The 25,407-nt window shown below is 54.7% G+C and overlaps 2 protein-coding genes across 2 annotated transcripts in view; one reads left to right on the forward strand and one right to left on the reverse strand.

The window, feature by feature from the left end:
* The first annotated feature begins 2,817 nt into the window (after window positions 1-2,817).
* Window positions 2,818-8,823, forward strand: CLEC2L (C-type lectin domain family 2, member L). The gene is made up of 4 exons (XM_012721075.1): window positions 2,818-3,028; window positions 5,706-5,872; window positions 6,459-6,559; window positions 8,177-8,823. Exons 1-4 carry the CDS (start codon window positions 2,836-2,838, stop codon window positions 8,286-8,288), a joined length of 573 nt encoding a protein of 190 aa, XP_012576529.1. The 5' UTR covers window positions 2,818-2,835; the 3' UTR covers window positions 8,289-8,823.
* A 13,003-nt stretch (window positions 8,824-21,826) lies between these two features.
* The window catches only part of HIPK2 (homeodomain interacting protein kinase 2), a 108,876-nt gene continuing 105,295 nt past the window's right edge, over window positions 21,827-25,407 (reverse strand). Inside the window, exon 14 of the mRNA XM_004677211.2 lies at window positions 21,827-25,407. Coding sequence (XP_004677268.1) covers window positions 24,943-25,407 — 465 coding nt within the window. The 3' untranslated portion in view covers window positions 21,827-24,942.

The following is a 25,407-nucleotide window of genomic DNA, read 5'->3' on the forward strand; positions in this document are numbered from 1 at the left end:
GCTGGGTCTTTCGCCTCCGCTGTCTCATCCCACCCTCAGTGAGTGGGTGATGCTGGGTCTCTTTGCGGATGAGGAAGCTGGGACTCAGGCAGGTGAAGGGTCCTGTGGCCAGGTGAGCTGCTCATGTGCGGCCCCCCACTGGCTTCACCACGAGCCCATGCTGAGCTGCCGCGTTGGACTTGGTGAGGCGAATGGAGAGACCAGTGGTTCACAGGTGGCTGCCCTCATGCTCCCAGAGAACCCGCCCAGGCAACCCCAGCAGACACTCGCTCTCCTCACAGGCTGGGTAAAACAGAGGCCTTCACTCAAAGCTGAGAGTAGAACTCGGGGCTTTAAACCATTCCTCAGAGGAACAATTTGCCTTGTAAATAGAAAGCCAGAGAACGCTCTCTTTGGTCGAGTCTTCTCTCCCTGTGGACATTAACCTTTCCTTCCATCCCCGCCTCCAGGGAGGGCTGCAGAGGTGACCCAGAACTTCCACTTGGGTTCTGGAAAACTGGAGGTGGCTGGAGATGGGGATATTTCTGGCACTGGGGGTGGGAGTGGGGAAGGTGGCCTGGGGGCAGAGTGAGTCTGCATGTCTCAGGCAACAGATATTTTGGTGCTCACCGATTCTGAATTTTTAATATCGAAAGTGCCTTGGTTAAGCACAAGCCCACAGCTTCCTGATCAAAACCACACACACGCATTTGGCAAAGCTGCTTTAAAATTTTAAAAGGACCCAACTTGTTGACTCGTCTCGAACAGTCAAGAGCCTGTCTTCAGGATATGGCCCTCGCAACTGGGATGCTCCGCTGGGCAAGACTGGGGGTGCGGGTGGTGGGGACCGAGCATGAGAGCTGGGTTATTTTTAGTTGTTCCTTCTAACATTAGGCTGAATCATATGCATTTATGAACATAAATAACTGCACCTTCAAACTCCATCTAATACGGGATGTTGCAATAAAGGGAGCGTGCTCGAGTTAGACATCTGTTATGATTTGAATTGGATCCCCTCCACGAGAGATGCCCTCTCCCCCAGGTGCCTAAGAATACCACCTTCTTTGGAAAAATGTCATGGCAGGTGTGACGAGAGAGATGGGGGGCATGCTGGCGGAGGGTGAGCGCCCAACCCTGTAGGCCTGGGGTCCTCGGAAGGCGAGTGACACAGGGAGGCCAGAGGACAATGAGGGCGGAGACCAGAACGATACCACTGCAGCCAGGGAGTGCCCAGGATGGCCGACACACCCAGCAGCAGGACAAAGCCAGGGTTTTAGAAGGACCCAGCCTTGCTGGTACCTTGTGGGCCTCCAGGCTCCAGGCCCGAGGCCATACATTTCTGATATTTTTTTTTAAGATTTATTTATTTATACATATAGAGCTGGGGTGCAGGCCAGAGGTGCAGGGGGGGGGTGAGAGAATTCACCAGAGACATAGCGGGGAGCAGAACAGGTGGATCGACAAAGTACACTGCTGAGGGGAGCAGCGGGCGGGCCAGGAGAGGTCTGCCACGCCCTGTGGGTCACCTGCGGGGCTGGGCTCGAACTCCATGGGAGCGGCTGAGACTTGCTTGCAGTGCTGCGCTTTAACCTGTTGTGCCACCAGGGAGGGCCCATTGTTGGCGTTCTAAGCCACCGTACTTAGGGTGCTTTATTAGGCCACCCCAGGAAATGAACACAATATTGTTTTGTGTTGTTCGGCCCCACACTTACCCCCTGTGAGGGCAGATGGTGAATGAGCCGGACCCCCTAGCGTGGCCTTCCTCCCCAGTGCCAAATTCCGTGTAGTTATTCCCTTAAAAATTGAAGGGGCCCCTTGCTGTGGTGATCTGAGAGTGTGTGTGCCATCTCCCTTCCCCGGGGGGCAGAGTCTGTACACGTGGTCTTTCCCGACGTCCCGGTTGAGTTTGAGGCTGATGACAGACGTCGGCGTTCAGCAGAGCTCACCACGCATGAGTAACTTACAGATGCACGCGCCTCTCCTGAGGCACCACATTCACCAAGGGCCATTCATAATTTTGGTTTGAAAAAAGGACTTAAAAAGGGAGATTGTTGAGGAGGTGCAGACATTAAAACACGATTGCACAGCACTATGAAGCTATAACAGTCACTGCAGCCTGAGTTCCATCCTTGGCCAGGGAGTGAACCACAGGGCGCAGCAGACCTCTCCTGTCTCCCCGCTGCTCCCCTCAGCAGTGTATTTCAGTGAATCTGCCTGTCCTGCTCCCTACTCTCTCTCTGGTGAATCCTCTCACCCCCATACCTCTTGCCTATACCCCAGTTCTTGTATGCATAAATAAATAAATCTTAAAAAAAAAAACCCACTCTTGCAGTAGGGAGGGCTGGACAATATCATCAAAGTAACGAGTGCTACTAAATGTTCACCTAAAACTGGCTGGTTAGCAGCTTTCATGCTTATACATACATATTATTTTCACAATAAAAAAACTTTCAAAGCTCCTAAAGTCTAGAAGACTTCCTTCATGAAATATAAATTTAAGATGGAAGTGATAGCAACAAACAGAAATAAAACAGGGAGGACCCAGAGGGCCAGAATAAGCTTCCTGAAGAGGACGGAAGTGTGGGGTGGGTGGCTTTCAAGAGATTATAGTTGGGGAGAAAATTCTGGAGCAAACAGCCAGTGGCCCAGCTGAGAGACGGACCAGGTTATTTTAAGGAGTCCATCTGAGCAAAGCTGGGGCTCCACAGACAAGTGGCAAAGACTGAAGATGGGAAGGTTCCGCCGGAGGAGCTGAGCTGTGGGGGGCCCGCAGGGAAGGCGTGGAAGCAGGGGGTGGCACAGCACAGGTGTGTTCTGGAGCAAGGTTCTGGAGGTCGGCGTGCATTTAAGTCACCCATGGCTCGTTCAGACAGATTGTTGAAGCCAGCACCACAGTGTCTTCCTGTGAGACTTGGGGCTGGCGAGGGCGCCTGGGGAGGGGGGCTCGTATTGACCCCCTTTCTCTTCTCCTCAGACACTACCACGCGTCTCCTGCTGGGTGCCATTGCAGTCCTCCTGTTTGCCATCCTCGTGGTGATGAGCATCTTGGGTGAGCATGAGCTCGTGCATGTGCACAATTGGGTTGATGCACAGCTTTTCAAAAGCACATTCCATAGGTAAAGAGAGCGGTTCTGAATGCTGTGGGTTAGGCCAGCAGTGCTCGGAAGAGATGATTTTGGGACAAGCGGTTTACAGATCACTCTTACTCAGTCAACAAACATTTACTGAGTCCCATGCTAAGTGCTAAGGCTTTAAAAAAAAAACGGACGTGGGTCATTTTCCTTGTCCAGTCTGGAGGTATTACTGCCCTCCTAGAGGGGGTGCGTGCGTGCTAAGCTTTGAAGAATGGACAGAGTTTGCTGGAGACCAGGAGGAAGAGGGATTTCCACTCCAAGGGGACAGGAGCTGAGAAGCATCTAGTGGCCTGTGCCACTGAAAGAGAGGAAGGAATAAAAGGGAGGACACTGAGCAGGCAAAGCCAGATGACCAGGCATCTCCGCTGCTTCTGGGGAGCTCAAGTTGAGTGTGCCCCCTGGGTTCAGCAGAGTTTACAATGTGATTTCAGCAGCTCTGCCTTGAACTTGGAGAAGTGCCATGAGCCCGGCGTGGGCATGCCGTGGCCAGTGTCCCAGGCGGACCTTCAGCTCTGAGCAGTACACCCGACTGTCGATTAATTAATTGGCACTGGCATGGTGTGGGTCAGTCTGGGGCTTAGTGCCACGACTGCTCTTGGCTCGCCGTGGTCCACGGATGCCTGAAATCCACAAAAGTACATCTAGAGGATTTGCAGAAATGCTTACAAGGACAGGGAGGGGCCTCCCTGCTGGCCCAGGGGTTAAGTCTGGCACTATCACCACTGCAGCCTGAGCTGGATCCCCGCCAGGGAGTGACCCACAGGGCGCAGCAGACTTCCCTGTCTCCCCGCTGCTCCCCTCAGCAGTGGGTTTCAATAGATCCGCCTGTTCTCCTGGTGGTTCCTCCTACCCCCCACATCTCTGCCCTACACCCTGGTTTTTGTATGCATAAATAAATCAAAATAAACCTTAAAAAAAGGACAAAGAAAAATCAAGATTAAAATGTTAAATGAGCCAAACAAAAGCAAAAATATAAACAAATAGCAAAAAAAAAAAAAAAATGAAGACCACTAAAGCTATATTGTGACCATAACAGTGTCGAGTGTCTGTCCCCTCTCCCCAGAGATGAGCAGTTACAACAGGAGCAGGCCGTACCCCCTCCAGGAGCACGACTTCACTGCATGCTTATACAGGTCATTTTTAAAAAGAGTCTATAAAAAAGCACAAATCCAGCCCTCCTTGTTGGTGCAGCGGGTTAAGTCTCAGCATTATGAACCTGTCCACAGCCACTGCAGCCTGAGTTCGATCTCCAGCCAGGGAGTGACCCACAGGGTGCAGCAGACCTCTCTGGTCTCCCCGCAGCAGTGTGTTTCAATCTGCCTGTCCTGCTCCCCACTCTGTCTCTGGTGAGTCCTCTCACCATCCTCACACCTCTGACTTAGACCCCAGTTCTTGTGCATAAATAAATAAACCTTTTTAAAAAAAGCACAAATCCATACATTGTACAATTGAACAATATTAAACATAGAGTGCATTAGAACACCCCCATCCATGATTCTATTCCTGGTTTCTTGTAAAAATTCTACTTTGCTAACAGCATAAGCAAGAGGTTGGCTAGGCCTGAAAATCGAAGGACTCATCCTTGCCAGCCTGTCAGTGGCTCCATCGAAAAATTACAAATGGAAAGTAGAAGGCAATAAATTAACTGCATTTTACATTTTACACACATATACACACAATTGCAAATGCGCCCAGGTGAATCAGATACACGTGTAAGATGCAAACATCAGATTCTGCATTTGGATTTAAAAAGTGACTGACTCATGCGCTGGCCTGGGGACTCCTGGCTTGGAAGCAGGTCACAGGAACACAGTGGAGAGCAGGGCTGGACGCCTTCTGGCCTGCAGCCCTTGACAGTCTGGCAGTGGCCCTGGCCTCCTGCCCAGGAGAGTGCATGGAGGTCCTCCCAGGGGTCCACCCCCTCAGAGCCCCGGTGTGGCAGCCTGCTCCCCACCACCCCTGGGCGGGGCTCTGACGCATCCAGGCTGTGCATGTTTCAGGGCTGGTGTGAGCAGGGTGCCCAGCTGGGCAGGATGGGGACAGGGGGCCAAGGGCCGGTGCCAGCCTGGGTGAGGCGCCCTCTAGTGGGCGGTAGAGGGCAGGTCACTGTGGAGGCCCCTCTGGGGCCAGGAGCTCTGAGTCACTGGGAGGCAGGTTGGGACTGGAAATTGAACAAGAACTTTCAGACGGTTGAAATGTGAAACAGGCTGCCGGGCTGGCTAATGCGGGAGACCAAAGAGGGTTGGGGGAGGGAGAGACAGAGGGTGACCCAGAGGGAGAGGGAGCCAGAGAGAGACAGAAAGGAAGTGAGGCCAGGGAAAGAGAAGGAAGGTGGGTGGGGGAGTGTTGGGGGGGTTGGGGGGGGTTAACCCACTGTCTCTTTTCCTGGTGGCGGAGCCCTGATGCCCGGGTCACTGGCCACTAACCTCGGCCTGCCAGGCAGGAGGGAGGCACTCACCTGCGGAGATAGCCACCTGTGTAGGGCTGTCACGGAGGGCGCCATGGTCCAGGCAGGTGGCGGGAGCTGTGGGAGCAGAGTGCAGGTGCGTGGGCGGGCCGGGGGTGGGTTCCCGAGCCCCTCTGTGCCTGCAGCTTCCAAGGGCTGTATCAAGTGCGAGGCGCCCTGCCCCGAGGACTGGCTGCTGTACGGCCGGAAGTGCTACTTCTTCTCCGAGGAGCCCCGGGACTGGAACACTGGCCGGCAGCACTGCCACTCCCACGAGGCTGCGCTGGCGGTGATTCAGAGCAAGAAGGAGCTGGTGAGTGCCAGGCGGCCGGGCCTTGGGGCGCCCCACCCCGGGATGCAGGGTCCCCCAGCACCGGTGTGTCCATCCCAGGGGCCGGGCTGGGCCCAGTTCACGAAGGACACAGATGGCCAATTAAACGCAGTTGGGCAGCGCGCACGCAACAGCCTTTCCTTGTCCACATCAGCTGTGAGCGCTCACTGAACCCGGGACGGTGCCGCAAGCTGTTTTGGAGGGGGAGGGGCAGGCCAAATCTGCAGGTGAGCCAAATCGCTCCTGTTTGGACGAGCAGCCCCGCCCCAGCCCCCAACTGCGGGGCTCCTGGCCCTCGGGCTGGCAGCTCGCGAGGAGCTATTGGCGCCCTGGCCGCGCGCATGCGCCACAGCTGACCCTAGCGGTAGGTAGCTGCAGGCAGCCGCCAGACGCCAGGTGCACGCAGGGCCTCTGAACCCCAGCTTCTCCCTTTCAGGGTGCAGTGAGGCATTCCCCTTCTCCAAGCTATACCTCTTGGGAGCCAGTATCTTCCAGGCTGAGCTCAGCTTCGGGGCGGGTGCACTGCACCCCGACTCTGACTCTGCGCTTCCCCTCTTTCTTGGTGCAGGAGTTTATGTTCAAGTTCACCCGGAGGGAGCCCTGGATTGGCCTGCGCAGAGTGGGGGATGAATTCCACTGGGTCAACGGGGACCCGTTTGACCCAGACACGTGAGCTGAGGCTTCATCTTCTGGCTGCAGAGCTTAGGCTGGGGAAGGCCTAGCAGCCCTCCCCCGCCCCCGCCAACTCTCCCAGGAGAGAACCACGTGTGCGCACGCCAGAGCCCGGCCTCTGTGCTAGGTGGCAGAGCGCGGGTGTGCTGGGCACGCCCTTCCTCAAAGCCCAGTCTGGCTGGGGGCTCAAGCTGCCCACTGCCAGGACCCAGGCTCCTTCCACCTGTGGCTCCCGGGACGCAGCAGGTGTCTGCGTGGCTCGGTGTGGCTTGGCCACCGGGGCAGGAGGAAGGAAGGACGTGCCCTGGATGTTCCTTTGCATGGGCCAGAATGCAGCCGCACGGCCACCTCCGGTGTCCAGGAGGGTGGGGGGGCCACCCCCGGTGTCCAGGAGGGTGGGGGTGTGCTCCTTTCCGTAGTTCCCATGGAAGACGGGGCGCAGCCCTGGCAGCAGGAGCGCTCGCTCAGAGAAGCCTAGAGTTGCTGGTGTGTGTGGTGGCTTAATGGTCCGCGTGGTGTGGACACAGCACGTGGTGGCTCGTGTGTGAGGTGATGGTGACAGTGGTCGTGGGGGGTGTTTGTGGGGGGGAGTGATGGTGTGTGTGGGTAGTCGAGGTTCAGAGAAGTGCATGAGAGAGGCCAAGAACCTAGTCCAGACCCTACTGCTGGAAGAACAGGCTCTGAGGAGCCAGAGGGGGCTTAGCTACTTGATGACGATGACACATGAGTGTCTCCAAGCAGGGGCCAAAGCAGATGGGTGCCCACGCCCCCAACCTGTCCGAGGCCAGAGCTGGCAGCTAGCCTCCTTCCCTGGGGTTCCTCCCCTCGCTGCTTTGCCCCGCCTCCCCGCGCGCCATTTTGCACTTCTGCTCTTGTGGCCACAGGCTCTTTCCCTTTCCCACCCCAGATCAGATCTAGGGCTGCCGAGGAAGCCTCACGCTCCTTGCCCCTGCCCCCTTCGGGAAGCTTCCTGCTTCACAGCTGGGGAGAGCCCTGGAGCCTGGGGCCCGCTGAACGCTGGTGCCTGGCAGCGAGGGGCCGCTTCTCTAAGCGCTGCTTGGCTTGTTCTGATGCCCTCGCTTGTGAGGTCCCAGCCCGGGCAGGGCTCAGCTCAGGGCTGAGGAGCGGCCTGGAGACTGACAGAGATGATAGGCCGGGAGAGGCCCCCACCCCTGCCACAGGCTCAGGAACATGTCAGTGAGTTCCTGGGTGCCGCAGCCTAGTTGTTAAACATCTGCAGGGTCCCCTCAGCCTGCGATGGTATTTCACCGGGCTCATCCCTGCTGAGCTGTGCTGCGCTGGACAGCGTGGCTTAGGGGCGCCCACTGGTCAGGAACTGACCCTCACCTCAGGGGTGGGTGGGGACAGACAGACACGGTCTGTGAGGAGCGTGACCCCTGGTGTAGGGGTGCTGGTGGGCAGAGAGGAGGCGAAGGGGCCCGGGAAGCAGATGGGTTCCGGGGCGCCCCCAGATGGAGCCCTGAGCTCAGCGCGGGGAGGCCCTGGGAGGTCTGAGCTAGAAAGGTCTGCGGGGCAGGCGGAATGACCTGGAAGGGGGGCGGGCGGGGCGGCCCCGTGGCAGCTGCGTGTGCCTGGTCTCTTCTCTCCGGCCAGATTCCCCGTCTCGGGCCCGGGGGAGTGTGTCTTCGTGGAGCCCACCAGGCTGGTGTCAACGGAGTGTCTGCTGACCCGGCCCTGGGTGTGCAGCAAGATGGCCTACACGTGAGCTGGGGCAGACCACAGGGGCTGGACCTGCCTGCCCCGGGCTCCTCCCCAGATGCAGCTGTGAGGAGGGTGGGCGGGCCCCAGGCCCCTCTCCTCGCCAGGCTCCAGGTCTCCTGGGCCCCAGGCAGGTCCTGTGGCTCAGCGGCGAAATCCCACATGCTCAGTAGTATAGGCGCGTGTCCCTTCTTCACGCACACGCACACACACACACACGTGTACATACACGCGCACGCACACAGGCTCCGCAAACTCAGAGTCCTCCCTCAGCCGCCCAGCAAGTCCTCCTGTGGCCCGGCCTGGAAACTGCCTTCCTCGTGCGACCCCGGTGCTTTGAGGAAGGATGGGGCGGACGCAGATGGCATTACTGTGGGCACAGCCAGGCCCGCCCCTCCCGGGACACGGGGAGGGAAGGCTCTCCCCGCTGGGGCCGGCCACTCGCACCCTCTTTGCCTTGCCCGGGGCCTCAGGCAGCCCCTGTGTATCTGTGGTGCTCTTGTACTGGTCACTGATGGAATAAAGAACGACTGGCCTCCAGAGAGGTCTGCTGCCTTTTGTTCCGGGACTGTGATGGGGGTGGGCGGGGGGCCTGCCCAGGGTGCCCAGTTGTGTGGGGTGCACCGCCGCGGTGTCCTTGACCTAGTGTGGCACAGCACTGTGTAGGAACTGAAGGGAAAACAGGCAGCGGGCCGAGTGCGGCCCAGGGCACCCTGCAACTTTCCCGGGCCACGGGCTGTCCTTAGCCTGCCGCAGAGGGCGCTCCATCTGGCACCTTCGCTGGCGTTCAACTCAATATGGCAACGTTTACTCACACCCACCACATGCCACATGGTGCCAGGCAAGGAGATCAATGGCCTTATTCCCCAAGGAGCACATGGGTGAAAACAACTTGGAAAGCACCAGAATGTTCTCAGGAACTCAGCTGAGTTACTCTGCTATGGGGCAAGAGGGGATGAAATGAGGAGGAGGCTTGGCTACAGAGGAGAGGCAGTGTTCACTCCGGGCCAGATAAGGCTTCCCGGGCCCTGCTGCCCGGTGGGGAAGGCAGGGCAGGGACGTGGCAGTTCTCTGGGCCTCCGAGGCACCGTGGCCAACCCTTCCAACACTCGCACTTGGAGCCCTGGACCACGCTGCTGTGAACCCCGCAGGCACCACTGGGCGTCCCTGGCTGGGTGAGGTGCAGGGAACCTTCCCGGGAGCTGTAGGTATGAATTTGGGTCTTGACCCACTTTCAGAAAACAGTTCAGCGAGAAACCAGGTCCTGCTGTTTGCTGTTCTTTTATCATTAGTTTCCAGATAATTTTTGCTGACTTTTCTGCTGTTCCCTGAGCCCACAGGCCCATCGGCCAGCCCTGACCTGAGAGCAGGCTGGGGTGGGCTCTCCCCACCTACCCCCTTATATATCTGGCTCTGGGATTCGGAATGGACCAAATAGGTTCAAGCTCAGTTTAATGGAAAACGAGTAGATTGGTATAGACAGAGCAATCAGATGCTTGGAGTTGAAACGGTCCATTCAGGCTTGTGGTGTGGGGGACCCTGAGGGGGACAGACGCCAGAGCCAGAACCAGCTCGAGGCAGCCCGGAGCTGGCCTCTGGAACGAGAAGGGTTGGTGGACCACTGTGGCTCCAAGACAGCCTCATCTCCTTACTTTACAGAGTCTTGTCATTGTGTCTCCCTACCGGGAGCTGACTTGTTTCAGGTATCTCAAGCAATATGTGGGAAAGCCACTTTCCTAACCTGATTTTTGCTGCAGGCTGAGCTGTGCTGGTCAGTAGAGTTTTACGGGGCTCTGTTCTTGCAGTCGTATTTCTTATAGTTCATATCTATTTCTATGTGTGTGTGTGTGTGTGTGTGTGTGTGTGCGCGTGCAGAAGAACTGAGGTGTAAGCCAGAGGTGCAGGGGGTGAGCGGAGCAGCGGGCAAGGCCAGAGAGGTCTGCTGTGCCATGCGGGCCACTCCCTGGCAGGGATCAGCTGCAGTGGCTCGAGATCGCTTGATAGGGCTGAGGCTGACCCCCACGCCGCCAGGGAGGCCTCGTCTTATGCCTTTCGAACTCTTTCATTTCTGTTTGTAAGTGGACCGAACCTTTCTTAAGCTGAATTCTTTCTTCTGAACTCTTGCTGAAGGACACCAACATTAGTCAAGACAAGTGAGCATTTTAATTTTTTCCCTACTGCCTCTCTTAGCTCTGTGGAGTGGAAAGGGGCGTGAGTCCACTATCTGGCTACTGCGTGCTCACTCGCTGTACTGCCCAGGTGTGACCTGGCATTATCTCTTCAGCGCCTGACACCAGTTGCCTTATTTCTCTGTCCAGATGTTAAGTCAGCGTTGCATATTTTCTTTTGAATGCTTCTACCAGCTGTGCCTCTCTTTCAGGAACCAATTTCCATACTAGTTAGGAGAAACAACCCTAACATCTCAGTGGTTTAAAAGAAAAAGACTGAGTTCTTGTTCTTTTGTGACTGTTCATTGTGGTTTTCTCGGGACCCAGGTGGCCCCGTCATTCTCTAGACCTTTAGCGTCCTGTGTTGGCGCTCCCGCATCCGGCCAGAAATCACGGGGTGAGTGTGCAGATGTGAACGAGTTTTTTGAGGGGTCAGGTTTGGCCCTACTATCTGTAAGGAAAGCTCGGAGATGGACTCTAACTGCACACAACATGCGGAGGAGATGGTCTAGCCAGCCTTAGCTACATGTAGCTAAGTTATCTCCATTTCACAGATTAAAAAAGCCTAAAGATGGCTGAACCCAAAGCCAAGCTCTGAATCTCTCTGCTGTGGACTCTGTTCCTCTAGCCGCACTGGCCTGTGATGTCTTTATTTATTTATTTATGCACACAGAACTGGGGTATAGGCTAGAGGTTCAGGGGGGTGAGGGGATTCACCAGAGACAGAGTGGGGAGCAGAACAGGTGGATTGACTGAAATACACTGCTGAGGGGAGCAGCATGTGGATCAGGAGAGGTCTGCCGCTGTGCCATGTCGGTCAGCTCACTGGCCTGGCCTCTCCATGGCTCCCCCATTTCCTTGTGGTCCTAGTTACTTAGGTGATTTGTTCTCTTCCAAGCGGCACGTCCATGAGATCGGTCTGCGGTGGATAGCGATTCCGGGGGCCAGCACAATAACATTTAAGAAGACATTTAAACAGAACATAAAGAGACTTAACAGGAAACGTCCAGGGGTTTCTTTGCAAGGGCACCTGAGTGCCCTGAGTCAATCTAGTGTTGGGGGGCTGCTGGAGGGGCTCCACACTTTCTCCAGATGAGCGTGTGGAAACGAGCATCTGGCTCACAGTACGCAGGAACGCTGGCTCCTGGCTGTTCCTCCCCTGCAGATTCAGGACTGGGGGTTGTTGCTGAGAGGTAGGGGGGTCACTCTCTGCTCCCCACCCAAGCACTGCCAGACTGTAAGGGAAGCTGCAGAGGAGACAAGGGGCGATGAGGAAGTTTGTGTGGTCCAAGTGTACAGGGAGGGGAGAGAGGCCCCAGCTGTGGCCAAGGGACGAAGTGCATGTTCGGAGGTCAGGGACACCTGTCCCAGCAGGTGCACGGCCACGCTGCTGCCACAGTGCTCTCTGCCCCACATTTCCGTAACAGCTGCCTGCACTCAGCCGGCCCCGGGAAGGGGTCCACGCCAGGCAAGTCAGACTCACGGGAAGACGCACACTGGCTGTTCGGAACAGGTTGGGCTGTGACCTCCACTGCAACGCAGGGGCGCCCCCATGTGGCCAAGACCCAGCAGGAGGAGGTGCCAGTGAGGGGAGAGACTGAGCCATCAGCCATTGCAAGGTTTGGCCCTTCTGCCGGGGCTCCTTGCTGGTGGGGAAGAGCCTGCAGGTCCAGTGCGGGCAAGAGTCTAGAATTCCACCTCCTGTCACCATCATTTCAAGTGAGCGGCTGAAGAGGTGCATTACCCAGCCTCACACGCCTGTGGGAAGTGCATGGGCTAGTGGTCTTCTCACTGGAGATTTGCAGCACTTTCTGGAGCTTTGGTGGTGTGGGGGTTTGGAGGCTGCACCCCACCATCCCCACCCACCCCACTTCCATGCTGCTGGTGGAGGGTGTTTGCTTCTTTCTCTCGGGGGTCATTTCTGCCAGTGCACAGGACCGAAAAAAAAAAAAAAGTCTGAAATTCTGCCTAAATCCTTTGTGTGGATTCTTCTGTCATTAGAATTTGGGCTGAGTTGACTTGAGCCCAGGTGTGAGCCCAGGTGTGGACTGGTTCAGGGTGTGGTTGGTGTTGCCTGATTCTGGAAGCCACAACCTTCACAGGGAAAGGTGGATAGCCTGGGAGTGAAAACAGCTGAGTGGTGTCCACGTGGCCACCTCCCCTGGTGGCACAAGGGGTTGAGTCTGAGCACTGTGAAGCTAACCACAGCCAGTGCAGCTGAGTTCCATCCCCAGCCAGGGAGCTGGCCCACCTGTGTAGCAGACCTCTCCTATTACCACCTACCCCTGCAGCCCCCCCCCCAGCCCCGCGCCCTGCTCCCCTCAAGAGTCCATTTCAGTCCATCTGCCTGTTCTGTTCCCCACTCTGTCTCTGGTAGATACTCTCACTCCCTGCACCTCTGGCCTGCACCCCAGTTCTTGTATGCATAAATAATCTTAAAATAAAAAAAAAATTAGGCCCTCCCTGGTGGCACAGCGGGTTAAAGCACAGCACTAAGAAGCTTAAGCCACTTCCCGCATGAGTTCGATTCCCGCCTGCCCGCCCCGGAGGTGACCACATGGCACAGCATACCTCTCCTGACCCGCCCGCTGCTCCCCTCAGCAGTGTACTTGTCGATCTGCCTGTTCTGTACCCCACTCTGTCTCTGGTGAATCCTCTCACCCTCCACATATCTGGCCTGTACCCCAGTTCTGTATGAATAAATAAATCTTAAAAAAAAAATTAAAAAAAAAGGGCGGCTTGGAGAGAAGGTACTCTGGAGAGTGAATGAGGGTGAGGTGGGTGGGACCCTGCTTCCTCAGAAGCTGAAGGGAGACAGGTTTGTGGGAGAGAGTAGGGGACTGAGGAAGCTGGTGGTGCCTGGATTCTCTGGGGAGTAGTGACTGAGGGGCGAGGGGCCTGTGTTGAGGCTTGTTAGTAGCCACAGAGGGAGCAGATTGAGCAAGGCAGCCCCCAGGGTGTGGGGTGAGGGGTCTTTCTTCCCAGGTCAGTGGTGGGGCGCTGGTGCAGGGAGAGCAAATGGTTTTGAGTGCGCCCATACGGACTGCAACTGCGTGGCCCATCTGAGGGAACAGCTGAGGAGTCAGGTTGGAGGGCAGGATCCTGGCAGTGCCGAGGCTGGGGACTCTGGCAATGGACTCCCCGAGAGGGCTGCTGGGGAAGGGGGACCCTGCGACTCGCTGGCAGGATGGGAAAAGGAGCTGTCGTTGCACAAGGCAGTCTGGCAGCTTCTCACCACAGAGGCACACATAGCCCAGCAACTCCACTCCCAGAGCGGCCTGAGGGGCCGCCAGCAGGACACGCGCCAGGCTCACTCACCGCCGTCAGGATGCGGGAGGACTCGGGCGTCCATCAGCGAGCGCTGGACAAACGTGGTGTCGCTGCGAAACGGGACGTGGTTTTCGACGGCAATTCGGCCACACGCTACCACCTGGGTGAGGCGTCGCCTGACTCTGGTGAGAGGGCGGCCTCCTCCGAAGGCCCCTCGGGTGGGGCGTTTGAGGCGCCTCGCTTCGCGGGTCTGGGTGGAGCTGGGCCTCCGACGGCTGAGGCGCCTGAGGAGGCAGCCGGGCCTGGGGGCTCCCCACACACTGGGGTGCTGGGGGCTGTGGCCAGGCCCACCGTCTACAGTCCAGTCACCCGGCCAACTTGCGGCGCAGCGAAGCGCTTCCCGCGCATTGGGAGGCATCACGTCATTTCCGGGAAGCTAAGTAACTCTGCACAGGTGTTTCTGGTCACAATCACCTTTTGTCGGAGACCTGCTTTGGTTCTAGAATAAACAAGCTTGCCAGGCAGTCTACAGTGATTCCAAACAGTTTAATGTGATTCCAAGACAAAGTGTGATTACATTTCTACACATATACAATATGCATATGTGAGTTTACAAATTTTAATTAATAACTCGTTTCACCTCAGAGACCGAAAAAATGATCAAAAAGAAACTGTGAGTAACAAGCTATAACATAGTTCACCACAACGGGACCCCCTTTCTCACCCTACAGTTAGTAATATTACAATTAAAATAACTATATTCTTCTATAATTTTTTTTTCTGTTAAAATCATCTCATAAATTTACAATGCTATTATTAGTTTCCAAGACTAATATAAATTCACTCCATTTTTCTACAACGAAAATGATTATTAATTTAGAAGCACACGACATCATGATGAAAAACACAAGCATTTTAGTAGCAAGGACTTGATCAGTTAAGAATTATTTTTCTTGTAAAACATTCTAAAGCCAAGTAAAATATCCATTCTTATAACATACCTATGAGACTAAGGAGTAGGTTACATATAGGTCTACAACACATTGGTTTGCCTTTTTTAAAAAAAAAAAAAGTAGACATTTATAAATAAAAGAGAAAAGTGGGACAATTCACATAGGAAAGGGAGGTTCACGAGAAAATACTGTTGCACGCAATAATTTTCACAAAGATTAACGTGGATTAACACTTTTTATTACAGAAACCGTACAGTGAAGGGACACAAAAGACCAGGGCTTGGAGGGTCATTGAGCTGAGATGACCTGGCAGAGAAAGATCTAGACAAGATGACCTGGGGGAGGGGCCACGCAGCTTGACAGGTGACGAGCGTCACCAGGCCTTCTGCTCGCCTTCTGGGGAGTGAGTCTTTCTGTCCAGAGTGTCCTGAACTCATGGGTAGTTGGCAGGTAAACGCTTCTACAGATCCGTTCTCTTCCCATCGCACTGGATCCCATTTTTGGAAACGCGAGACAGTATCAGAGGCTGCAGCACAGTACATGCCATTCAGAGCAAGGCAGGATGGAAAGTTCCAGTCATTCTCATTTGTTGCCTCCCTCACCCAGCTACGCCCTGCCGCTGGGCCCAGAGGGAACAGCAGCGCCCTCCAGGGCCACCGGCCTCCCTGTGGTGAGGTGGGTGATGGGAGCCTGGGGAAGAAGGGGCAGCCAGGGGTCCTCCCGGCCTCTCAAGCACGCCAACGCTGACTCGGACCCTGAAAGCGCCTCTTCCTCCTCATCCGTAAAGCTATACTTTACCTGTCAGAAATTTGGTTTGATATATATATACACAAACATATATATCAACATCTACTGCTACACAGCGATTCTACCAAACTAGAGATTCTGCAGCCCCGAAGTGTGACTTCCTGGTCTACTTCATTTGGTTAAAAAGATACGCAAAAAGAGGATGAGATGCTTTTGGGGCCAGAAGTGATTGTGCCCTGGGACAGCCAAGGAAGCCTCACTGAGCAGTGACAGGAAAGAGAGGAGCCGAGGGCGGGGGACGATGAGGTGAAGATGGAGGAGACGGAGCCCACGGGGAGGCTCCATTTGGAGGGAGCAGGATGGGGTTTAGTTTCATTCAGAATCATAGAAAGCTACAAAGGAGGGGTGTGGTCAAGTCACTTTCTACTTCCCAAGTTCTTTCTTATAACCTGAGCCAAACTATTAAAGTAATAGTAATAGTACAAAAAAATCCATTGCGCCTTCAACCAAGAGGGGAATATTTAGCAGGGAGGCAAGACGGCCTCTCTGCCTCTCGCCAGGCCAAGGGGGGGGCCTTCTTCCTTCAGGCCTGGGACTGCAGGGCGGAGACAGAGGTGGCCCCCACAGGGAGGGAGGCAGTGCCAGGAGACTGCCGCGGAGATGGGTTGAAAGGAGACTACAGAGCAACAGAAGAGCCCTTTTTCAAAGGCAGCATATTCACTTCTCATAAAGCCAATTCCTGTACTTCTAGTTAAAAAAATAAAACACAGCTAAGCCCCAATCACAATGACATAAAATTCATTTGGTTAATTAATGCAAGGGGGCAAAAAACCACAAACTGAGGGAGGGAGAGTATCAGTGAGGGGTGAGATGAAAACTAGCTTATAACATTTCTAACAAAACGGCAGTAAGAGTTCACAGGGAAAAAAAGGCAAGTGCGTCTGAAACCAAACTGTGCCAACAGTTCCCTGGTCTCGGCTGTTCTGCAGCGCTCGAGCTCATGTCTGCCAAAGGAAGACCTTCTGGGCATGAGGCCTCAACCACCACCTTGGTGGCACAAGAAAAAAAACGAGAAGCCCAAGCAAAGCCCTTTGGGGGACCAGCACGCCCCAGTCTGTTCCTACGTGACAATGGGGCCTCCTGCGTCTCTCCTTGGACTCTCTGCAGGCCCGTCCCCAGCCCTGCCCCTGCACTTACCGTCTCTAGAAGGAACTGGGATCCCCCCTCACCCACCAAGGCTTCAAAGCTCATGAAGAGTGAGAAGCAAGTGCATCCTTTCGTGTGTATTTTGTTTTGGAAATCCAGCCACGGACCTGGGTGCAGTGGGGCTGACTCGTTCGCCGAACCCGGATGGGGATAACCCGGGGACCCAGGAAACCTTCGGGGCCACCAGAATCCTAGGGTCTTCGACTGCCTGGAGATAGTGGACTGGTCAATCAGTTAAACACTGAAATCAATATGAAAAAAATCAGTGACTGTTCCCTCAGCCTCTTGTAACCCTTCAGGAAGCAGGCCTGAGGCGAGCTGATAGTGCCCGGCGCTGCCCTTCCCACCGATCCTGGACATGCACTCCCATTCTCTTGCCCTCACGTGGAAACCAGACGCAGGCCAGTTCCTGTCTGGCTGCAGGAGGCGAGGGCAAAGCACCCCCGCCCCATGCAGGGGGACATGGCCTCCAATCTAGAGGCAATCGCCAGCGTCTGAAGATGCCAGTTATAAGCAGAAATGTCCTTTAAGAAGTACCACTTCAAATGTAAACTACGAAACACTTGAACTACAAAACACAGCCGGAAATATGCTTGAGAACCCACACTTATTTAGGTGACGCAATTAAAATGTGACTCTTGAGATCTCCGAAGGCTGACAGTGTTTAACAGTAGCTGAGAACATAAATACTTAACATAGGCATTTGAATATCACATTTGATTACAACACACAAATAATTTCTTCCTTGGTTTAATTTTTGTGGTGAAGATTAGCTATTTTCAGAATTCATTCAAGCAACAATGACTGGGGTGGGGGCTGCAGTTGGGGGGGGTTAATCATTATTTTTAGCCCACATAAAGTTCATAGTCTTTTCAATACCAAGATCAAGCTGGCTACATGATTTAAAAAAAAAAAAAAAAGGCTAAAACCAGGATGAATGCCCACATTTGAGGTAATTATTGCCACTAGATCACAGTTTGTATAAGAAAATGTATCTAAAACCTTCTTTAAAAAAAAAATCTTTAGGTGTTCTGTCAGAGTTCCAGAATATCTACTGAAACCAACCAGGATCTCAAACCTGATTAGCTGGGTTTGCTTCCAATGGAGTAAAAGCTCCAGAAGATTCTAGAACTTGTGTAAACTACCTAAGAATTTAGGCAAACAAGCCTGGAGCCAATCAATAAAAGCAGTTTCTTCAGTTAACAAACCAAAAACCAGAAAGCCGGCCCCCGAATGACTGAGATGTTTCATAACAAAGGATGATAGTTGTCAGGAAAATGAAAAATGGAGTCCTAAAGCATTTCTAAATTCTTGTCACTTTTCAACCAAAAGCAAAATGTTTCTGTGTTAATCTCATTCCTGGCAAGAGACTCCTTCTTAGGGCCTGAAAGCTGGCTTGGTTTTCTGGGCTTATGGGACTGCAGCCTTCCATTCTCTGAGAAGATTACCTCAACAGAAAACTCTATTGTGTTCCTCTTGCTGAAAGTCATCTTGTCTTTCTCCTTCTTCTTTTTCTTCTTTTAACAGCAGACCCACACACGGTATTTACAAATTTGGTGTGAACCTGCACCTGGTTCTACCCCAGAGCTGAGGAGTGGATCCAATACAGAGACCAGAGTTGTCATGATATTTATCAGTGCAGTAAAAAATAGCATTTTGAAAAAAATATATACCTTTAGTATTGCCTTTAACTCTAAGCAAGAAAAAATTATTTTTTTTAAAAGAAGAAAAGAACACTTTGTTTTTCTTCACTCTTATGAAGAGTTTCTTGTAGCAGCACTACTAAAGCTAGTTGTTAGGCTGGAAAGAACTGAAATGAATTCTACTATGAATCAAAAGCAACCCCGCCCCCCCACCCCCCACGTAAGTTTCTTTAAGAGTCAAACTAACCCCCCTCCCCGCCTGCATCCAGTTCTGGACCCCATCACACAGATTCTCTGTGAGCCCCAGGCACGGCACGGGGAAGGCGCGGTGACATTCCTTCTTTGCACAGACACAGGAGACAACCAAGGCCGGGCTCCACCCTCACGAGTGGCGTGACCCATGGCAGGGTCTCCAGGCCAGCTGACTTCCTCCTCTGCAAAGGGACTGACTGCCATGTCAAGGGTTATTACGAGACTGAATTAAACCAGACAAGCAATGAGCAGATATTCACACAGTGTTTGGCACAGAGGAAACAGGTGCATCGTTTAATGGTTCCTCAGAGATAGGAGGCCACTCGTTGCTGACAATTTAAAAGGCAAAACAAAACCGTATCTCAATAAAGGCCAGATTACTGGGAAGTTTCATGAGAAACTTGGAGATTCTGGGCCACCACTGCATACTCGAGCCTCTGACACATGCTGTTTTCTTAAAGCATCAGCTTTCTCTCTTACTTCCCCATCTGGAAGTGGGGTGCTGTCCCTGGGGTGCCTTCAAGGGCTCCAGAGATCACGCTTGTGCAGGGCTTGGGGCCTGGCGTATCAGTAAGTGTTGGCTGTTATCACTGGGCCCACACAGGACGTGAATGCCGGGGCCTGCGATTAGGGGCTCTCAAAGGCAAGTGGCCGTCGGGCTGGGGGTTGGGGAGCTGTCAGGAAGACCCCTCGGGGACAGGTCTTCTGAAAGAGCGCCCTGTGGGAGGATGCTCCTCTGGAAACGCTCGCTGAGCCTGGCAGGGAAAGCGAGCCGAGGCCAGCTCTCTTGGACTTGAGGCCGTTGCAAGGAAGATGTGAGTGACCTCAACTAGTTTGGGTCACTCTGGGGCACCCTGATGCCAAAAGCTTTCCAAAGGTTTCTACTGCCTTTGCAAGCCACGTCCCCTCTTTCATCCTTTATTCACCTGGCTGCGACATCACTGAGTCAGTCTGTGGGGGTTAGAAGCGAGAGCCCTAAGGCATCAGAGCTGAACGAACACTGGTACCCCCGGGCCGCTCTCGTGCCTCCAGCCGCGACCCGTGCAGCTCCTGGCGGAAGCTGGGTTTCCATCGGAGCCATGCGACAGCAGGTCAGTTAAGCCCATGCGTGTGGCGCTCTGGGACCCCACCAGTAACATTGAGGGTTATTTCAGAGGACAGTTCTGAAATAAATGCAGTATATAAAAAAAAAGTCGGGGTAGAGAGGAAAGAGAAAGACACATGGAACGGCATCACTAACGATGTCGTTATTGCCCAGACCGGAAGAGAGGAACGCCAAGGTGTCCGTCTCTGGAAGTGTCTCTGAGAAGGGTTCTTTGGCTAACGGGACAGTTCCACCTTCCCTTCCAATTTGGTAAGGACATCTCTGGCCTGCTCTCACTTTGGAGGCGTCCCCATCTGACAGCCGAGACAAATCAGAAAGAAAAGACCCGCACAAGGAGCCCCGTGTGCAAAGGCCCAGGGCAGTGGCGGCGCCCGCGGAGTCGGGCTGTCCCAGGCGAGGCCCGGCGAGGAAGGAGCTCTTCCCCCTCTGTCCAGCCCTCTTGCTACTTGAAGGCGCCTGTTTGTTTTCTTCTTGTGGCTTCCTGTCCGGGCAGCTACAGGCCAGGCCGGCAAGGGGCCCACTACCTAGCCTGCTCTCAGCACCAGAGAGCCAGGGCGAAAGCCGTGGGGAGTCTGTGGACGTACCCCAGGTTCACCGGCCACAGCCAGTCAGTACCAGTTCCTTAAGCCTCCTCATCTCCTGCCTCCAGTTTCCAAGAACGCCTGCTCCGCTCGCTCACACACACTCACACGACCCAAATCCTCCATCACAAGCTTGTTCAGGAACGAGTGTTTGCAAATCCACAGATCTGGGAAATCAGTCTGCTGGCCGGGCGCTCGTCCTGCCTGCCCTTCCTCACACCCAGCCGTCCGGGGTTTGGCGGGTGAGTCTCTCGGGGTGAAGAGGGCGCAGCCTACGAGCCCCTCGGCCACCAGAGAGGCCAGAACACAGCCAGGAAGTGACTGCTGGCTCACTCCGACCCCCCTTTTCCCTCTGAGTTCCATCAACCACATGCTCCACTTCACAGTAGTAACTGGCATCCAGCCTCAGACTCTCCCACCCACTGGCCTGCTCACCCCTTCCCTTGGAAACAGCCAACACACCACAGAGAGGCACTAGGCGCAGAGACACGGATGCAAACACCCAGACGGGCCAGCAGGAACCCACCGGACAGAAGCAATGGACCCATGCTTCCTGGGCTCGATTCCACAGCTCTTCTTGGCCTGTTCCTCAACTCTTCCCCTCAGTGCTGGAGGATGCCTCTTCAGTGAAGGCTGGAGCCAGAACAGAGGTGCGCTGGGGACATCTGCGGTCTAAGTCGGGGCTAGGCTGGCATCGGTCTACTTGAGGGCTTGGCCCTAGGGTGGGCAGCCTTCATCATCCCACTGGCTGGGTGCCTCGGGGCTGGAGGGGATGGCACTTCAGGCCAGAGCGGGTCAGCGCACGTGGGCCAGGCCTCTCCCACTGGGGGCCTTCTCGTAGGGTTTCTGCTACCAGCTGTCTGTGCCTGGGGCTGAAAAAGGGAGGCAGTGGGATGAGGGGAGGGTGGGGTTGGCAGAGCATCAGAGGGGCCAGATGCCACCTGGCATCTCCCACCTCCAGCTGCTCCTCCCTGAAGGCTGCTCAGCTTTTCCTTCATCAGGGGTTGGTGGGGGTGGGGGTGGGGTGGGGGATCCCGTTTGGAGGGCAGCCTGTGGGCGCCTCAAGCTGATTTAAAAAATCTACTTGCATAGGATGCACACCATTGAGGGGGTGGTCAGAGCCTGGGGGGCCCTGCTCTGCCCTGAGGTGGCCGATGTGTTGGGCGGAGCCCCGGCCCACAATGTCTGAGGATCTGTGAGGCTCCATCAGGGCTTCCCTGGCCTCCTCTCCCTCCCTTCTCTCCCTCTTTTGACTCTGGCATTTGCTCCCAGAAGTTCACACTGTGGTATCAGTGGCGGCAGAGGGGAGGCTACAGAAGCAAACAGTGTGGGTTTGAAGTGGGAGGAGGGAGCTGAGGCTGACATTTCATGGGGGAGGGACCACCTACCGGGCACCCCAAGAACTGTCCAGATCCCACTAGCGTCAAGGACAAGACGACCCTCTCTGCACTGGAGGTTCAAGCTGCCTCCTGAAGCGCGGATGGGAGAGTGGCGGGGTCTGTGCTGGGTACAGGATGCCTGGTAGGGGTGAGGTGCCGGGGGTGGGGGGGTGGGGGTGGGGCGAAGTTCAGCCCACGAGATTCCCAGACCATTGAGAATCTAGAAAATACCACACGGAGGGTGACCCCGTGGCCACGAGCCCAGTCTGGCTCGAGGAGAAAGGCCTTGCATCGTCTTCAAACTTCTGTTCTCTGGTGGAGCTTTCCTGACAGCTCTTGTTGGAACAAGGATGACAGAGACGACTTTCCTAATTCCTCAGTCTTTCCTTTTTCCTTTCTGTTTGACAAAACTGGACATCTGTATGTCCCTTCAGTCCACTCAGATACTCACAGCTATAATAAAATAAGTTTAAATATTAAAGAGAAAAACACAAAGGTACTTGGAATAAATGTGCACTTAAAACCCCAACTAAAATATCAACACAACGATATGATAATAATTACAATGGTAATAATCAAAATAATTAGTACAATAATATTATCTTTATGAGCAGCATGGAACTTTCATTCCTGATGTGGAAGAAAAGGAAAGACATCGGGTCGAAGAGTACGAGACCGCTGACCTAACAGACGAAAGAATTCTCTTTAAAAATGGAAGGCTCGGTTGTCTTTTTCCCTAAAGGTCAGCTCTAGAAAGGGCTGGAAGTGGACTCTGCGAGCGGGTCCAGGGTGCTGCCCAGTAAGGCAAACGGAGACTCGTCTGCAGCCAAGATGACTGCAAAGGGCGACAGGGGCTCTGCTGGGTGTCGCTGCCCTCTGGCTTCCACAGTCCCTGTGGGAGGGGGTTCGGGGGGGCTGGTGGGCTTTGGGGGCTCCGGCAGGCGTCCTCCAAAGGCTTTCGTCTCCCCACCCTCTCTGGACTGGCCATTTGCTGCCATCTTGCGAGTCCCCGCTCCCAGAAGGGCATGGCCTGCTGCCGCAGGGACCCCGGGGGGCTGCCTGAGGGTGCCCCGGCCTTGAGCAGGTCATGGTGTTCTCCTTCCCAGCCAAGGCCTGGACTAAGCTGGTTCTAGTTTGGGGACCTATTTCTTTGCAAGATTAAGTACGACTGATAGCTGGGGAGGGGAAGTTTCCAGAGCGATTTCACATTTCACAGCTAAGAGCTAAGGTAACGGCTTCGTTACTAAATTAGGTCGGATGTTGCTTAAAACACCGTTCACAGTAGATGGCTGAGGGAGACGCAGAGTGAGGGTAGGAAGGGCGGAGGATGGGCGCCAGGCCCCGGAGCCATCGCTGCACCTGGACACCTGGCTCTGGGAGTCAGTGAAGGACTTAGCGTGGAGAGTCAACAAGTTAGGACCACCCTTCAAAACCCTAAACTGACCCACAGAGTCTCCCCACATTCATGCGCTTAGGAGTCATTTGCAGTGAATGAACAGACCCCCACCCCCAACGCTTGCAGCAGTGATCAAAGCCTGAGGAAGCTTCCAGAACCACATCAATGGTGCAAAGAGGGCAAAGGGCACATTTCTTTGGAAACGTAACTGTGGGAGTGTTTTCCAAAGTGCTGTGTGAGGCCTGCTGGCCACCCTCAAAGCATCCCTCCACCTTCTACCCAGCAGACCTCTCGAAAACCCAAAACCGAAGTCTCGTCTTGGGGAGGTCGGGTCATGTGAGGGAAGGACCAGCTGACTAGAGAGAGAGGGACTGGGCAAATCTTTGAGAGCCTAACACCACCTGGAAACCAGAGGAGAGGGGCCGCCAGCCAGTGCAGTCAGGGAAGGCCCAGCACGGCGGGGGGGCCCCCCGCTGAGATGGGCACCCCGCCCCTCCACTTTGTCCCTTCTGTCTTGGAGGAGGCAGCCATCTCTCCCACGCATGGCACAGCTGGGGGCAGAGTGGGGTGAGGGTGAGGGGGGGGGTCTGTCTTGCATTTCCCCCCAAGTAAAACCATCACCTGCCCGCCATCCAGCGCCCACATCTCTCCGGGCCGATGGGCTCTTCTAGGCCCTGCCAGCTCCCCGGCCCTTCGACTAGCCGAGGGCCCAAGAAAGACAACAGGTATTAGAATGTAATAAAATAAAACGAAATAAGGAAAGAGCAGAGTAAAATGTTACAACAGCACAGAAGAAGCCGAGACTGGGCCTCGCCTCGGTCGGCTTCTCGGAGTACCGTGGAAGGGAACCCTCACCCCGCGTCTGTCGCTCGTAAGGCACTAGGAGGGACATGATGTAAAGCCAAGGCCGCGGGAGCCGGGCGGTGCGGGCGGGGAGGGCGCGCCGGGCCTGGCTCCGCGCACCTGGACCACCACATTGGTTACATGCCTGTGTTCTATCACTTTTTTTTTGTGCAATTACATTGAGGAATATTCTATTGGTATCATTGGGGTCGAACAAAAGTAGAAAAGGAGGGTCAGAGCGCTACATTCTAGAGGCGTCGGCACGACCGCTAGCCCTACCTACGTGGGAGGGGTTGATTCGAAGAGAAAAGAAATCTCCAGGAAAAAGAAAACCAAAGTTTGCCACACACATCGTTAATGACATCTGAGGAATAACATTGTTTAGGGATTTATCCAGAGCGCTCTGAAAGAGACCAATGCTCTCTCCCGGGGTGGGGAGAGAGGTCTCCTCTCCCGGGGTTGGGGGGGGGGTCGTCCTTGGGCCTGGCCGTCCCCCATCAGTCCTGACAAATGAGCCAGAATTGGGCTTTGCCAACCTCAGACCGAGCCACCAATGTCAGCCTCCAAGAGGGCTGCTGACCTTTTAGAGTTCTGGAAAAATCCCTAATGCTTATGTTCCGTCATTAAAAATCTATTGGATTTCCGTATCAGGTATCCCTGACAGCAAATTCTTAAGTGTTACTTGCTGCCATATGAAAATAATCTTTGTAAAGTTCATAGATAAAGTTCTTCGCGAACTGGGGCCCCCCACTTCCGGAATCTTCCCGTGGCTCTCCACTTCTCCTTTCCAGTTTGGTGCAGATGGGTTCGTGAGCTGTGGTTTTCTTTTCTTTTCTTTTTTTTTTTTCTTTTGTTACTGACATTTTCTTTTTTTTTCTTTTTCAAAATAAAAAGCATAGATTCCCCTCCTTCTTAATCCCTTCCTTCTGGAAATGTCCTCTTCTCTGCTCTAAGTCCTCTCACTTCCTAGTTCAAGTTTCACTGTGTCCCCACCGACCCCAGCCCCCTCCCCTGCCCCGTTTGCATTGTTTGTGTGCGGTGCCTTCAGTATAAAAAGCCCAGCTCCCACCTGTCCCTCCTCCGCCCCCTCCTCCCCTCGCCCTCCCCCCCTCCAGTGTTTATATGTAAGGGTACTGGTTGACCTTGGCGGGGCTCAGTGGGTATCCAGTGTAGACGGTGGAGGCTGGAGAGGCGCTGATGTAGGTCTGGTGGGCAAACTGGGCTGGATACTGACTCGGGTGGATGGTGGGCGAGGGCAGGACCCGGGGCCCCATGCTCACGGGGACCTGGTGGACGATGCTGGCCGGGTAGGCAGTGTGCTGCATGGTGTGACGCGCTGAGCCTTGGGAGGCCACCAGGTGGGCCACGGTGCCGGTGGAGCCCAGGGCCGCGGGCGCCGTGTAGGTGTAGGGGGGGGAGCCCAGGGCCGTGGAGGGGGTGGAGCCCAGGGCCGCGGGCGCCGTGTAGGTGTAGAGGTGGGGCTGGGTGGGGAGGTGGGCGGCGGCGGCCGCGGCAGCCAGATGGGGGTGCACAGTGCCGTGGCTGGGGCTGTTGTGTGGGAAGGAGTACGGAGCCTGAGCCAT

The sequence above is a fragment of the Condylura cristata genome, unplaced genomic scaffold, assembly GCF_000260355.1.
Source record: "Condylura cristata isolate star-nosed mole 26May11 unplaced genomic scaffold, ConCri1.0 scaffold00005, whole genome shotgun sequence".
Taxonomy (NCBI): domain Eukaryota; kingdom Metazoa; phylum Chordata; class Mammalia; order Eulipotyphla; family Talpidae; genus Condylura; species Condylura cristata.

Bases quoted from the DNA above. Each gene is read 5' to 3' on its own strand.
- CLEC2L (XM_012721075.1), top strand. From the start codon at position 2,836: ATGGCTCGTTCAGACAGATTGTTGAAGCCAGCACCACAGTGTCTTCCT. The intron at 3,029-5,705 runs GTGAGCATGAGC...CTGTGCCTGCAG, and splicing joins CGTGGTGATGAGCATCTTGG to CTTCCAAGGGCTGTATCAAG. The intron at 6,560-8,176 runs GTGAGCTGAGGC...CTCTCCGGCCAG, and splicing joins GACCCGTTTGACCCAGACAC to ATTCCCCGTCTCGGGCCCGG.